Genomic DNA, 14529 nt, shown 5'->3' on the forward strand with positions numbered 1-14529 from the left:
CTTAAAGGCCAAGTTCACCTTTTTAGGCAGAATTTTCACTTTTCATAATAAATGAAAAAGTATTTTCTGCTAAAGCCATCCCAATGTGCCTACTCTCACTTCCCTTGTCCATTGTAGCTTTTAGGCCCCATGCACACAGGGTATTTTTTTTTTCAGCTTAAAAACGCCCCTCCATGTTATTCTATGGCCTCATGCACACACAGACGTTTTTGAGCTGTAAGTGGCATAGGTGTTTTTAAGCTACAAGAAGAACCCATGGCCTGCGCGTTCTGAAGACCAGCGTTACAGCTGTAAAAACGTCTGACGCTGCTAAAGGCTGAATAACGTTGCTATAACGTGGCTTAACGTGCGTTAAGCCACGTTATACGTTTTTTTTCTTCCATTCAAAATCAATGGTTCCCTATGGGAGCCTATTGATTTGAATGGAAGGCGCACCGCAATTCGGATCATGATGAACCGACTTGCGGCGCGACTTGCGCTGTGAGAATCTTGAGGGGGAACTCCACGCCAAAATGGGAAAAAACGGCGTGGGGGTCCCCCCAGGTTCCAAACCAGGCCCTTGGGGTCTGGTATGGAATTTGAGGTCCCCCCCCCAAAATCCATACCAAACCCTTATCCGAGCATGCAGCCCGGCAGGCCAGGAAAGGGGAGGGGCCGAGCGAGCGGCCTCACCCCCCCTGGACCATACCAGGCCACACGCCCTCAACATGGAACTCTGCACCCCCCCCCCCCACCCCAATGCACCTTGCCACCATGTCGATGAGGACAAGGGCCTCTTCCCAACAACCCTGGCCGGTGGTTGTGGGGGTCTGCGGGCAGGGGGCTCATCTGAATCTACTAAGCCGACAATGTCACAGATGCCATGTTGAGGGCATGTGGCTTGTATGGTTCAGGAGGGGGGCTGCTTGCTCGTCCCCTCCATTTCCGAACCTACCAGGCTGCATGCTCGGATAAAGGGCTGATATGGATTTTAACAATTTTTTTATTGTGGGCAATGCTTGTTTTCACATTCAGGCTTTCCCGCTGACAGCTGATGACTTATCGGTTGTTAAGGACGTGTCTGCTTTCTGGCCCACTCCTTAATAACCAGCTATGCACAGTGTGTTAGTGTCGGTTCACATTAGTGCGATCACAGAGATCGCATGTAATTCGGAGCGCACTGCTCCAAAATTACATGCAATCTCTGTGCGGTGCAAATTTCAGCCATACAGTTTGTATGGCTGAATTCGCACCGCAATCACACTAAACACGCACATGACCCTTTTTTTAATCTGCAGCAGAATCGGATTGCATGGTGGTTCACACTAGTGCGATCTGATTCTGTGCGAACTTGCAGATCGCACTGCGATGTGCAATCTCAACTGGGGGTGTCGTTAACTTTTAATTGACACCCCCTGCGTATCGCATATGGCAGTGTAAACTGCCAGGAGTGCGGATGCGATGCGGGAACACGCTGTATATTTGCAGCGTTCCCGCATCGCACAAATGTGAACCAGGACTTATGGAGGAGAAAGAAATAAAAAACACAAATCACAAAATGCAAAACACATGTAAAAACACAACACTTTTTTGGTGTAGAACCATTGAAGTCTATTACACGCAAAACGCAATCTGCTGCAGGAAAAAAAGTCACTGACCCTTTCCAAAAACGCACCGGATGAAAAACGCAAATGTGTGAACAGGTACCATAGGAAACCATGTTAAATGGACTAAAGTCTGATGAGGAGGCACTGATCTGCAGCACTAAAAAAATGGTAAGCTGCAACATAATAAATGTTTGATTTCGGGTTTTATAACACTTTAACACATGCTACTTAATTGATTGGGTGGCTTTCTGGGAGCTCTGCATTTTTTATTTTATTTCTTATTTCTGACCAATAAACCTAGCACTTATTTGTACTTTTGTATATTATATGAAAAGTCTCCTGGGAAAGTAACAGGTTGGCAAACTGTCCAAGATAAAGACTTAGAGATGTGCAATCTCCAGGAGATCCTAGTGAGCAGGAAGTAGCTGGACAGGAGCTGGGAGCAGCAGACAGTACAGATGATGCTCTCCGGGATCCTCTCTTCTACCACAAGGCATGTCATGGCCTGACCCCTACCCTTTTCCTGAAGCGGTGGACTGGAAAGCCCTCCAAAAAACAGTCCAGTAAAGAAAGCTTTCCAGTGAAAGCAAAAACAGAAGAATAGAGAGAAGTTTGCAAGCCAACTTCTGCTCCCCTGCCCCAAGGAAACACAGCAGAGCCCTTTCCACACCATTAGGAAAAAACATAAGCAAATTTCTGAATCTGGGAGTCAAATATGAAATAGGCAATAGGTGAAGTAAAAATCCACAACTAGGGCCCAACATGACACTTTGGAGAACATTCTAATCTGGGGGTATGTCAGTATGACACTATGCAAACAAATTTTGGGGTGAATATCAAGGGTCTGGGGGCCTGATACGCCACTCAGCTGCTTACCATCGACTATTCTTCATCTACATCTTAATCCACCAAAGCTGCAGAGAAAGGTTTTGCATCTCAAAGTCCAAGCTACAGTGGGTATAGAAAAGAATCATCCCCTTTTAACTGCTTCAATACAGGGCACGTTCACCCCCTTCCTGCCCAGGCCAATTTTCAACTTTCAGCGCTGTCGCAGTTTGAATGACAATTGTGCCGTCATGCAACACTGTACCCAAATTAAAGTTGTATCATTTTCAGACAAATAGAGCTTTTTTTGGTGGTATTTATTCACCACTGGGTTTTTTTTATGCTTCAAAAAAAAAAAAAAAAAGTTTTTCTTAGTTTCTGTTAGAAAATTTTGTAAAGAAGTAATTTTTCTCCTTCATTGATGTGCGCCGATGAGGTGGCGCTGATGAGGTGGCACTGATGAGGCAATGATATGCAGCACTGATAAGCACTGACTGGCACTGATAATCAGTGTGAGGAGAGGAAAGTCAATAACAGGCATTTCCTTGTTTATATGTGATCAGCTGTGATTGGACACAGCTGATCACATAGATAAAGAGCCTCGTCACTGGCTCGTTACCAAGATCGGGATGTGCTGTGTCCCAGGGACATCACAGCGCCGATCTGCATGCCCCCGCAGGCGCGTGCGGTGAGACTGGGTCAGCGTCATAGGACATCGTCCCAGAATGAGAGAATCACCCTGCTGCCGTCATTATAGAATACGGTGGATGGGAGGTGCGTAAAATAATCACATTTTGTTGCTTTGTAGCCTGAAATTAAGACAGACACAGTCTTGGTTTTTTTTCCAACTGTGCTAAAAACACAGAATCGCTGAGTTGGAAAAAAGATCAGCCCCGCCTCAAAATGACTTGTAAACTCAATGGCACCAAAAGCCATTTGACATTCAACTATGATCAGCTGTGGTTGTTTAGATTAGCTCAGCATGAAAAGCTTTCCTGGAGCATTTCAGTCCTTGGTAGTGCAAGTGAAGCAAACTATCCACTACGGGTGGCAAGGCACTGTCAAAAGATCTCTGGGATAAAGTTGTGGACAGGCACATGTCAGGAGATATATATATATATATATATATATATATATATATATATATATATATATATATATATATATATTAAAGGCTTTATCAATACCTAGAAGCACAGTGAAGTCTATTATTAAGAAGTGGAAGGTATATGGTATGACACAGAACCTCCCTGGGTCAGGACACCGCTCCAAATTAGATGAAAGTGCCAGGGTCAGAGAGGCTAGCAAGAGGCCTACAGCAACTCTAAAAGAGGTGCATAAATTTATGACAAAAAATGGTCATTGTGTGCATATGACAACAAGATCACAAATTCTCCACAAATGTGGCTTTTAGGAGAGGGTTGCAAGGCAAAAAAGCTTCTCCTCAAAAAGGCCACATCCAGTCACGACTGAGCTTTGCCAAAACGCACCTTGAAGATTCTGAGGCCAAATGTTAAAAGGTGTTATGGTCAGATGAGACTAAAATCAAATTATTTTGCCTCAACACCAAATGATACATCTAGCAGAAATCCAATACAGCTCACCATCCAAATAACACCATTATATCCTGTTATGGGGGTGTTTCTCTGCAGGAGAGACTGAAGCACTTGTCAGGATAAAAGGAAAAAAATTTAGGGGTCAAAATACCCTGGAATTCTTAAGGAAAATCTGCTGCCCTCTGCCAGAAAGTTGTCAATAAGAAGATTTATTTACCTTACAACCCGACGATGACCCAAAGCACATAGCAAAAATGACCACACAGTGGTTGAAGGAGAAAATATGAATTGTTATAGATGCCTGGGGAATTGGTTCAGTTTGTTTGGTAATTATTCATATATACAATGACTGAATCAGTGATCAGTTAGGAAAGACACAATTGGAACTTGATTGTATAAACCTTAGAAATGCATGTTTTCTTGCAGGTAAACAAGCTGTCTTAATCCATGCCATGCTAATAAGAAATCCATATAGATGATGACGATCTTATTAAACATATATAGATACCACCACAATTATTTCCAGGTGTCAATGGTCACTATGGCGGAGAGTTACTAAAACTGGAGCACTCAGAATATGGCTTCTAACATCAGCTTGTTCAATTAAGCTTTGCCAATAAAACAGGAAAGCTTAACAGTTTCTATGCAGAGCTGCACAAGATTTTGTACACTTCTGTTTTGTTAAATCTGCCCCTATGATACATACAACAAAAAGGGAAGGCTTTAGATGCATTAAAAGTTGAAAGGTTTGTCAATCTCTTACCAGACTAGATATAGCTCTGAAGCCCAATGAAACACCGTCTACTTTACAGTAACTTCTGTTAAACAGCATTTAAGTAATCAGTGTAAATTTTACACTTCCTTTTTTTTTTTCAGTTTAATATTCTGCAATGCAAGATTATGCCTTAGGCTGGCCATACATGTTCAATTTTCTTGTACAATTTTCTGTTAGATTTACCAAAAACCATATATTATGAGGTCAAAACGAAACAACGTGTTCAATTGTATCCTATAAGGCAGGCCTTTGTACTACATAGTTGAAGGTAAAATCTAAAGAAAATTGTACAGAAAATTGTCTAATGTATGGCCAGCCTTAGAGTGCCATCCTGGTGATAACAGAAAGCATTCACGAGGGCTGGATGATCCACAAGGTGCCCTAGCTAGGTGTCTAGAGCCTGGTGGGTGTCCAGGGGCCTAGTTTCGGCCAGATATTAAACGGGGTCTCCGATTGAGACTGTTTTGCTAAATTCAGTAGGAGTGCTGCAAGCAAGTAAAATGGCACCTTATTACTTCTACATGCAGTCAGTTTAGTGAATGGCCAGCTTCCCCCCACTCCTAACTCACCCAACTCCAGGCCACTTTAGGAAGGAAGCGGAAATTAGGAAGTGTCCCAATCATTTTGGTTTGGTCTCAACTTAGAAGTGCTCAGCTTTGAGCACTTCCAGGTTCAGAACAGTCAGAGCCCTGGTGTGAATTGGCTATTGACACTGGGGTCCCTTTCAGGAGCGCCTGTCTCTCCCTTTATATGGTAAAAAGGACATAAACATTTTTCAAATGTAGACATTAGCTATAGTTGGTAGTTTTTAACCGCTTGCCGACCGCCGCAAGTAAATTTACTGCGGCGGTCAGCCCCGGCCAGGCAGAGTGACGTTAATTAACGTCACTAGCCTGGGAGGGTCTGGGGAGCGAGCGCGTGCCCGCGGAGGCGCGCTCACGGACCCCCCCGCGCGTGTGACATCGGGTCCGCCGGTCACTCGGCGATCATCGGGGGAGAGGGAGAAAGTAAGGCGGCTTGTGTAAACAAGCTGCCTGTCATTCTCCTCGGTGTAAAGACACTGATCACACGGTTCTACTATGCAGAACCGTTGATCAGTGTCCTTACACCTCAAGCCACAGCCAATCACAGTAAGAATCACGCCCCTAGGGACACACACAGCCCCTCCCTCTCAAATAAAGTTAACCCCTTCACTACCAGTGTATTTTTACAGTAACAGTGCATATGTATAGCACTGATTACTGTAGAAATGTCACTGGTAACCCCAAAAGTGTCAAAAATGTCAGTCAAGGGTCCGATCTGTCCTCCGCAATGTCGCAGTACCGCAAAAAAAAAAAAAAAAATCGCAGATCGCCGCCATTACGCGTTAAAAAAAAAACAACAAAAATGACAAAAATCTTTCCCTTTGTTAGTAAACTCGATAACTTTTGCGCAAACCAATAAGAATACGCTTTTTGCGATTTTTTTTACCAAACATATGTAGCATAAAACAAATTGGCCGAAAATGTTAAAAAATTTTGATTTTTACATTTTTTTTGGGGGGAATTTCATATAAAAAAAATGTGAAAAATAGTTATTTTTGCAAAATTTACGCTCTTTTTTTGTTTATAACGCAAAAAGTAAAAAGCGCACAGGTGATCAAATACCACAAAAAGAAAGCTCTGTTTGTGGGAAAAAAAGGACGTCAAATTAGTTTAGGTACAGCGTCGCACGACCGCGCAATTGTCCGTTAAATTCACGCAGTGCCGAATCGCAAAATAACCCCTGGTCGTTTAGCAGCCAAATCCTCCGGGGCTTAAGTGGTTAACTTAAAAAAAAGTATTAGTTTATTTTAATTTAAATATGTGAACAAGGTATGTATATGGTTTTGAGAGAGCCCAGTGCTGTTGGCCTGCCTAGTACCTTGTTTGTTCTGACATTAACAGCTTTGACATTAACAGATACTATTCAAAGAAATAACATAACTATCAGAAAATGTAAATGTATTGTAATGTATAAAGTATATGCCAAACATTAGTAGTTAAATACTCACTAGTCCCAGGTCGAGCAAGAATTATTAGGAATACTGTAAATCCAAATGCTAAGATATGTGCAAGAAATCCACTGAACCTCCGCAGACATCTGTAAAGCCAAAAATCTGGAACCCTTGCCGAATCTACCCGAAGTGGGGTATATGGGATTGAAGCCTCAGGCATAACCTATAAAATATGTAGAGTAAAGGGTGAGTTCACACTTGTCATAATCATAATCACTACATTCTAAAAACCCGAGTTGAATTCTGTGGCTACATTGTGTGTTAAAAAATAAAAACAATTTTATCCTGTCTGTCTGTTCTGGCTGTAGTTTTACCCCAGGCTAAAGTCCAGTTTGTGAATGTTCCTTTGGGTGAGCTAGAGTTAGCACTGTAAGCACCCCCCTCTCTTGCAGTGTTCCAGTCTGCCCTGCCAGTGTTTGCTGCAGCAAAATCATTTATAACACCACCACTCCATCCCCAGTTAAGGTAAAGGGAAACAGAGTATGCAGAAACATACTGTACTGTGAAAGTTAATGTTGTCAGGGCAGTGCCATTAGCTGCTGCTTGTAGACATTTGGCGTCCTCATTTGTCTGGGCACAATTCAGGGAACTTCTGCCACAGTCAGCAAAGCTCACGTTTGATTAGCAACCTGCTTGTAGACACTTCTTCACTCTATTCAAAACAGTTGTGCATTTATTTACACTTTAAAGCCCAACCTCAGTCTATAGAAACATAATGGCTAAGCGGGAGCTTTCCCATCCCCCTTTGAGTCAGAGACTACACTGCGGCACAATCTGTCACCTGCTGTGTTCATCAAACATAGCAGATGATAGATCATTGTAACAGGAAGGCTACGGTAATATGTGATAACTGTTACCAATTAGTGATCACACGACAATTCTACACAATGAATGGCTTTCATTCAGAGCCATTCATTGTGCACTATTGTGATGATCTCTCAGCTTTCACAATAGTACACAATAAATACATGGATGCCATAAAAATATTTGCTTATAGCAGTGATCAATCACTGTTATAAGCAATCACAGTGTATAAAAAAAAATCCTTATCACTTCCCAAGAGTAGTACAGTATCGCTATGGTAACACTATACTGTGCGGGTCACAGTATGTACAAAAATAAAATAATGTTTTAAAAACTGAAAAAACATTTTAGTCATATGACGACGCTGTACTGCACTGGTGACAGTATGTAAAAACCAGGTACCTGGTAACTTTTTCTAAGAAGTCTTCCAGGGCAGCACCTGAGAGATAGGCTCCTCCCACCTGAAACAGGAAACACATTAGTCCACAATTATAAAAATGTCAGTCATACCTTCTGCCTCAGTAATATCAAAGCACCGAATGAACCCTCAGTAAACTTTTTGAATCCGCAAAACCTTTTTTATAATGTTGTTTAGGGTGGGAACAGATGCTGCCCTGGAAGACTTCTTAGAAAAAAAGAGTTACCAGGTACCCAACTCTATTTTCTCTAATTGTCCTCCAGGGCAGCACCTGAGAGGATGTACCAAGAAATATTTACTATTGAGGGGAAAAAGTCTGGAGCACCTGCGACCAAATATCTGTAAATGAGGGAGTTTCTGCGCTATATAAAAAATTAGGTAAGTGTTGAATTGGTGAAAGAATTGTGAAAGCAGCACACATGGACCTATAGAAAAATCCCAACAAAATAATAAACAAATATGTGTAGCGCACTCATAAGGGTTTTGTGTTAATATTTTACCCTGTTGTATCTTTCGGCAACATTGCATTTGCGGTTATGTTTTCTCATTATTCTTCAATAAAATATTTGGAAAAAAAAAAACAAATATGTATAGCGCTATCGGAGAAAAATTGGTAGATGTACTATGAGAAAATATAAATATAAGTGACAAAAAATTGAATAGCAATTAGGGTACTCAACCAAATGCTTGTATATAAACACACTGTGATAACATCATAACAAAAGATAGGCAAATAAATATTGATAAAGGCAAACAAAAAATATCAAGTCCAAAGTCCATACACCAAAAGATCTATCTTGGACAGACAAACGGTGAAAAATAAAGTAGTGTTGAAGCAAGGAACCACAAGTCCCAGCAGACGGATCCCACTCCGTGTTGATGAAACAAGGGAGGAGGGGGAACACCCGTGAAGGATAGCCAAATAACCGATATAGCAGCTTACCAGAAAATGTTGGTCACCCAACCTAATGGATAGACCACTGCAGGCTTAATTGAAATTATATGGAGGTTCACCAGGTGTCACTCCATGCATGGCAGGTGGTTCGGGTCCGGTATTCAAAGGGCATATATGTGAAAGAATGATGAGAGGGACATAGCGTAATTCCGTAAAAAAACAATATATTAATTAAAATCAAACAGATGTACACTCACATGTGAACGCCATTAAAAAGCATGTATCCATATAGCAACGCTGGAGATCAGAGTGTTGCGGCGTCCCCGCGAACACTTGCAAAGGCCGGCTCTGGGGGCGTGGTTGCATCACGTCTGACTCCACCCAACGCGTTTCGTCATAGGTTTGACATCGTCAGGGCATTGAAGCTCGACCATGTCACTGCCCTGCAGATCTGCTCCAGTGTTGCCCTGGACCTAGCTTTACTTGATGATGCCCAAGCTCTGGTCGAGTGGGCCTTGTCTCCGCTTGGTGGGGCAAGGTTTAGTGCTTGGTAGGCTGTCTGAATAGCAAGCTTTATCCATTTGGCTATCGTACTTTTCGAAGCCGACGTCCCTTTGTTAACTTCTACATGGAGGATGAATAGAGTGGTAGTTTTTCGCCAAACATTAGTTCGCACGAGGTAAGCCATCAGGATCTTTCTTACATCCAGCTTGTTGTAAGTGACTCTTTTCCTGCTATCCATTGAGCTTGGGAGAGGGAATAACCACCTCTTGTGAAAAGTTGAAAACTTTTGGCAGGAAGGCTGGGTCTGTTGTGAGGATACAATTTATCTGCCAGAATTAAACAGTATGGTTCTATCATGGCTAGAGCCTGAATTTTGCTGACTCTTCTTGTTGATACCTTCGCCACCAGGAGTACTCTTTTTAGTGTAAGGTATTTATCCGAACATTCCTCCAGTGGTTCAAAGGGTGCCAAGAGGAATCCTTTGAGCACCGTGGAGAGGTGCCATGTTGGAGTTCTGCTGAACTTCATGTGTGGTCTTTTTTAATGAGAGAAGGAATCTTCTTATGAACGTGTCTTCTGCCACCCTAACATCTAGGTGGGAAGATAGGGCTGCCACCTGAGCCTTCAAAGTGTTATGGGAAATGCCCTTGTCTGCTCCTTCCTATAAAAAATCTAAGATTGTTGGGGTCTCCTCTGTTGTGCAGAGAGACAAACGTTTTCCTCACTTTTTCATAGATGGCTCTAGTCACAGGTTTCCTGCTGGCTAGGATGGTGTCAATTACCCTGTTAGACCTTTGTTCTGTAACCTCATCCTTTCAGGAACCAGGCCCAGTGCTTCCTGACCTTGTGGCTCGGGTGGTTGACTAGCCCTTGCGACAGGAGGTTTGGCATGTCTGGAAGTGTTAGATGAGGCTGAATAGTAAGGGTTCTTAAGTGACTGAACCATGGTCCCCTCAGGCATGAGCCTGCATGGGACTTTGGTGTTAGTTGCAGCTTTTCTTCTTTCACGCTCCTCCCTAAGCCCTACAACTATGGCAACTATGATATGCTCTTTTGTAGACTGGCATCTAGTTCGGCTGCTGATTCGCAGAATAGTAACTCGTCTTGATTTGGCCCCACCCCTATGACTTGCTGTCTTAGGTTTTTTAGGGCTTCTGCCATTAGCTATGAGAAGATCCTGGGTGCTGACATGATGCCAGCCGGCAGAGCTGTGTGTAGAAAATGTGGAGTGGTAGCCGGGCCCTGCACTGCAAATCTTATACATCTTTGATAGCTTTTTTCTATCAGTATACTGGTGAGCGAAAAACGCCCACCCGCCCCCCACCTGGGGATAAACTCTCCCTTGCCTTTTTTATTTTGTTGTGTCCAGCGCTTTTTTGGTCCCTCCCAGGTAAATTATCAGTGTCCTCCGAGGAGTGTACCCTCTGATGCTGGATCTTCATCATCTGAGTCCGAGCATAGGCCACCTTCGGATTCTGATTCCGAGTCGTCTGCATCAGATCCCTGCCTTGCTTGGTCCACCTCATCCCCGCTGCACGAGAGAATGGGTGTCTTGCTGGTAGATGGAGTGCTGGTCTGGCTGGAGCATCCAGTTTTTCTATGGCTGTAAGAAGGGGACCAATCGTGCTTTTAATTTCCTTTTTAAAATAATTAAGCATATCCTTAAGGAACCCCTGTGACTCCTTGGCCACCATTTTACTGATGCATTTCTGGCATAGGGTTTTTTCCATTCAGGAGAAAACCTGTGACTGCAAGAGGCTCATGCCTTGCTACTGATCTTTGCCTTTTTCTCTTCTGGGGTCTTTGTCTGTAAATAAGCACAAAAGGACGCAGTGAGGCAGGCAGTTGCCATACACAACAAGGAAAAAAAGTCTGTTGGTGAGGTAAAGACAAAGCTAACTCCAGAGTGCTCTGGCTTACCTTGGAGCTGTCCTGACTGACAGAATCTGCAGGGCAGGGTGGGGAGGCATCCGACATGATCAGTCTCAGAAAAGGAACCACAGCATAGGGACCATTAACTGATTCCTGCCTAGCCCCGCCTCCAGCTGACCCCATGCAGGTTGGCAGACATACCTGCACTGCAACCTCCTGATATCCTAGGGTCCGCTTCCTTGAAAAAATGAAGCAATTATCTTTGGTTTGTTTATAGTTTAACAGTTGTGAGTTTTTAAAAGTTTGCGCCGCTGTCAGAAGTGACCTCAGCGGATGTCCCCTTCTCCGACTTCTGCCTTCCCCAAGATGGCTGTGGAATGGAAGTGTGTCACCGGAAGTGACGCAGAGTTCCAGTCCCAACGCCATCTTGCTCCTCCAACAGCAAGGATACTGCCCAGGACGCCGGCTCATGGTCGGCCTGGACAGATGCCCGGCGTGCAAGAGGACCAGGGGGTGCCCCCCATCTCAACAGGCGTTCTGCCGGAAGGGTAGTTGTGGCTAGCAGACTAGCCTAGAAAATCCGCTGGCTCCAGGTCTTGCAAACCCCTCAGTAGGGGGAGACCTCAGGTGGGGGGCCAGTTTGCCCCAATTTGCTGCCCCTGACCTGCACTGCCCAAGGCTAGCTGAGCTGGATGGGTGGCTGGTCAGTCAGGGAGCCTCCTGCAATTAGCACAGAGAGTGAAAAATAACAAACAGATGCAGCTCCTGTGGGTGCAGAGAAAACACAATTAAACTGAGGCAGAAGGTATGACTGGGCATTTCTATAATGGTGGACTATTGGGTTTCCTGTTTCAGGTGGGAAGAGCCCATCTCTGGTGCTGCCCTGGAAGGCGATTAGAGAGAAAATACACTTGTTGGGGGGGGGGGGGCATTTGGGGGATATTTGTACTGTCCTGGCATTCTAGGCCCTCAAGAAATAAGACATCAGTACATGATTAAATTGATTTTCAAACTTATATACCATAGTTTGTAGACACTAACTTTCTTACAGACTAAATAATATTCACAGATTTGGGTTATTTTTACCATAAACTTAGCAGAATACATTTTGGCCTAAAAATTTATTTTACATTTTTTTTCCCCCCAAAATGTTCGGTCTTTTTTTATTTATTTAGCATAAAATAAAAAACCCAAGCAAACTCAAAAACAATTATAAAAATTTAATTTGGGTACAGTATTGCATGACTGAGTAATTGCCATTCAAAGTGTGACAGTGATGAAAGCTGGAAATTGGCCTGGGAAGGAAAGGGGTGAAAGCGTTGGGTATTGAAGAGAAGTGGTTAATAACCTTGGGTGCCTATTTATAAAGCAGTAAACCTGACTTTGACCAAATAAAAAGTGAATCCTCCAGGTGCATGTGTTTTAAATAACTCTCATTGATTCACCATAAGCGACTGTTTGGTAAAAATCAGCAAAGAAGAGGTTGAGCTAATTAAAAAATATTAAAGAATAATAGTAATATATAAAATGTCCATAATTTTCATAAATAGTCCATATATTCGTGTAAAAATATTGGTGAAAGGAATATTGATGAAATAAAAACAAATGTGCACTTGTGTGGTTCTTCAGTGAAAAAGAGCACCACCGTCACCAGAAGTAGATGTCTCCTTACCAGAAATTTGGACCATAGAGGTCTTCAGCACTTTATGATAGACACCACCAGAACCTCTGGATAAGGAGACAAGCTTGAGACCCCAGTCTATAACAAGACTGTACTTCCAACTCGAGGGGTTATGGATGTATCTCGCCATTAAAAAAAAACAATAATAATCCGCCATAGTGTAAAATCGTATTGCACTTTATTAGTATTAAAACAATTGCACTTACAAGCAACAAAAGTTATAGGCAGTAAAAACACAGAATGGTGAACCGCAATAAAATAAAGCCAACCGTCTCTCTCCACATCGCCCATCCTTCAGGGATAGCACGCAGTGGCTTCTGCATGTCACGACCCAACGCTATTCGTCACAGAGGACGTCATCCTGGGGTACGGGCGGCATGCTGACTCCCCACTATTTAAATATGTATCTAAACCAAGCCTCGATTTGATATTCAGGTTATTTATACATAAAAAGCCATATTGAATGAGAGAAACTTTGCAACTAGCTGCTCATCGAATGGAATTAAGTGAATGGTAAAAACTAATTAAAACATATCTAGGTCATTTAAAGCAGAGAGATACAAAATAAGATAAATATGTAAAACCTTTTCTTTCATGCCAGAATGGATAATTATAAATTGTTATATGCTCACCAACAAGTAGTGGAAAGGTACTAAAAGGGGCCCACTGTAATAAAAAAACAATGATGACAACTATATTATTTAAAAATATCCTCCATTTTGACGGGGAGGGTGCCATACAAATAAAATATTAAACAATTGTTTTAATGTAATTTAATTAAATGTCTCCCAAATTCTTAAAGAAAATCAAACCAAGTTCACACTGGAATAGCTTTCATAGTTACATAGTTGGTGAGGTTGAATAAAGACAATAGTCCATCTAGTTCAACCTGTGTAGGTGTATGTGGCTGTAATCATCTCGCATACCCCTGAATGTTCTGATTCTTGAGATGTACGTCTAAGTCTTTTGAAAGCCACCATACTTCCCGCAGAAACCACCTCTTGTGGTAGAGAATTCCACAATCTTGTAGCCCTAACAGTAAAGAACCCCCCCACGTTGACTGAGGTTAAAACGCTACTCCTCCAATTGCATTGTATGCCCAATTGTCCTCATGCAATCCTTCCGACTGAATAGCTTTGTTTCTATGCCAAGATCACCATTGAGATATTTATAAATTGCCATCATGTCCCCTCTCAGGCGTCTCTTCTCCAGGGAGAATAAATCAAGCGATTGCAGACGCTCTTCATAGTTAAGGTCCTCCAATCCCCTAATTAGTTTAGTAAATCCTAATCCAGTAAATAAATACTTACAGTATCCCACAAAAGTGAGTACACCCCTCAAATTTTTGTAAATATTTTCTTATACCTTCTCATGTGACAACACTGAAGAAATAACACTTTGCTACAATGTAAAGTAGTGAGTGAAGGCTTTTTGAGATGTTGTTTGGCAAACTCTAATCTGGCCTTCCTGTTTTTGAGGCTCACCAATGGTTTACATCTTGTGGTGAACCCTCTGTATTCACTCTGGTGAAGTCTTCTCTTGATTGTTGACTTTGACACACATACACCTACCTCCTGG

The 14529-nt window shown here is 42.6% G+C and overlaps 1 protein-coding gene across 2 annotated transcripts in view; it reads right to left on the bottom strand.

The window, feature by feature from the left end:
- The window catches only part of CYB561D1 (cytochrome b561 family member D1), a gene marked incomplete at its 3' end in the record, with an annotated part of 89535 nt that overhangs the window by 54477 nt on the left and 20529 nt on the right, over positions 1–14529 (bottom strand). For both annotated transcript variants that reach the window (XM_082246188.1, XM_082246189.1), the window contains exon 2: positions 6775–6940. In XM_082246188.1, the coding sequence (XP_082102314.1) occupies positions 6775–6937 (163 nt within the window). In that variant the 5' untranslated portion in view covers positions 6938–6940. The remainder of the gene's footprint in view (positions 1–6774; positions 6941–14529) is intronic.

Source organism: Pelophylax lessonae (assembly GCF_965119305.1).
Source record: "Pelophylax lessonae genome assembly, chromosome: 2".
NCBI lineage: Eukaryota > Metazoa > Chordata > Amphibia > Anura > Ranidae > Pelophylax > Pelophylax lessonae.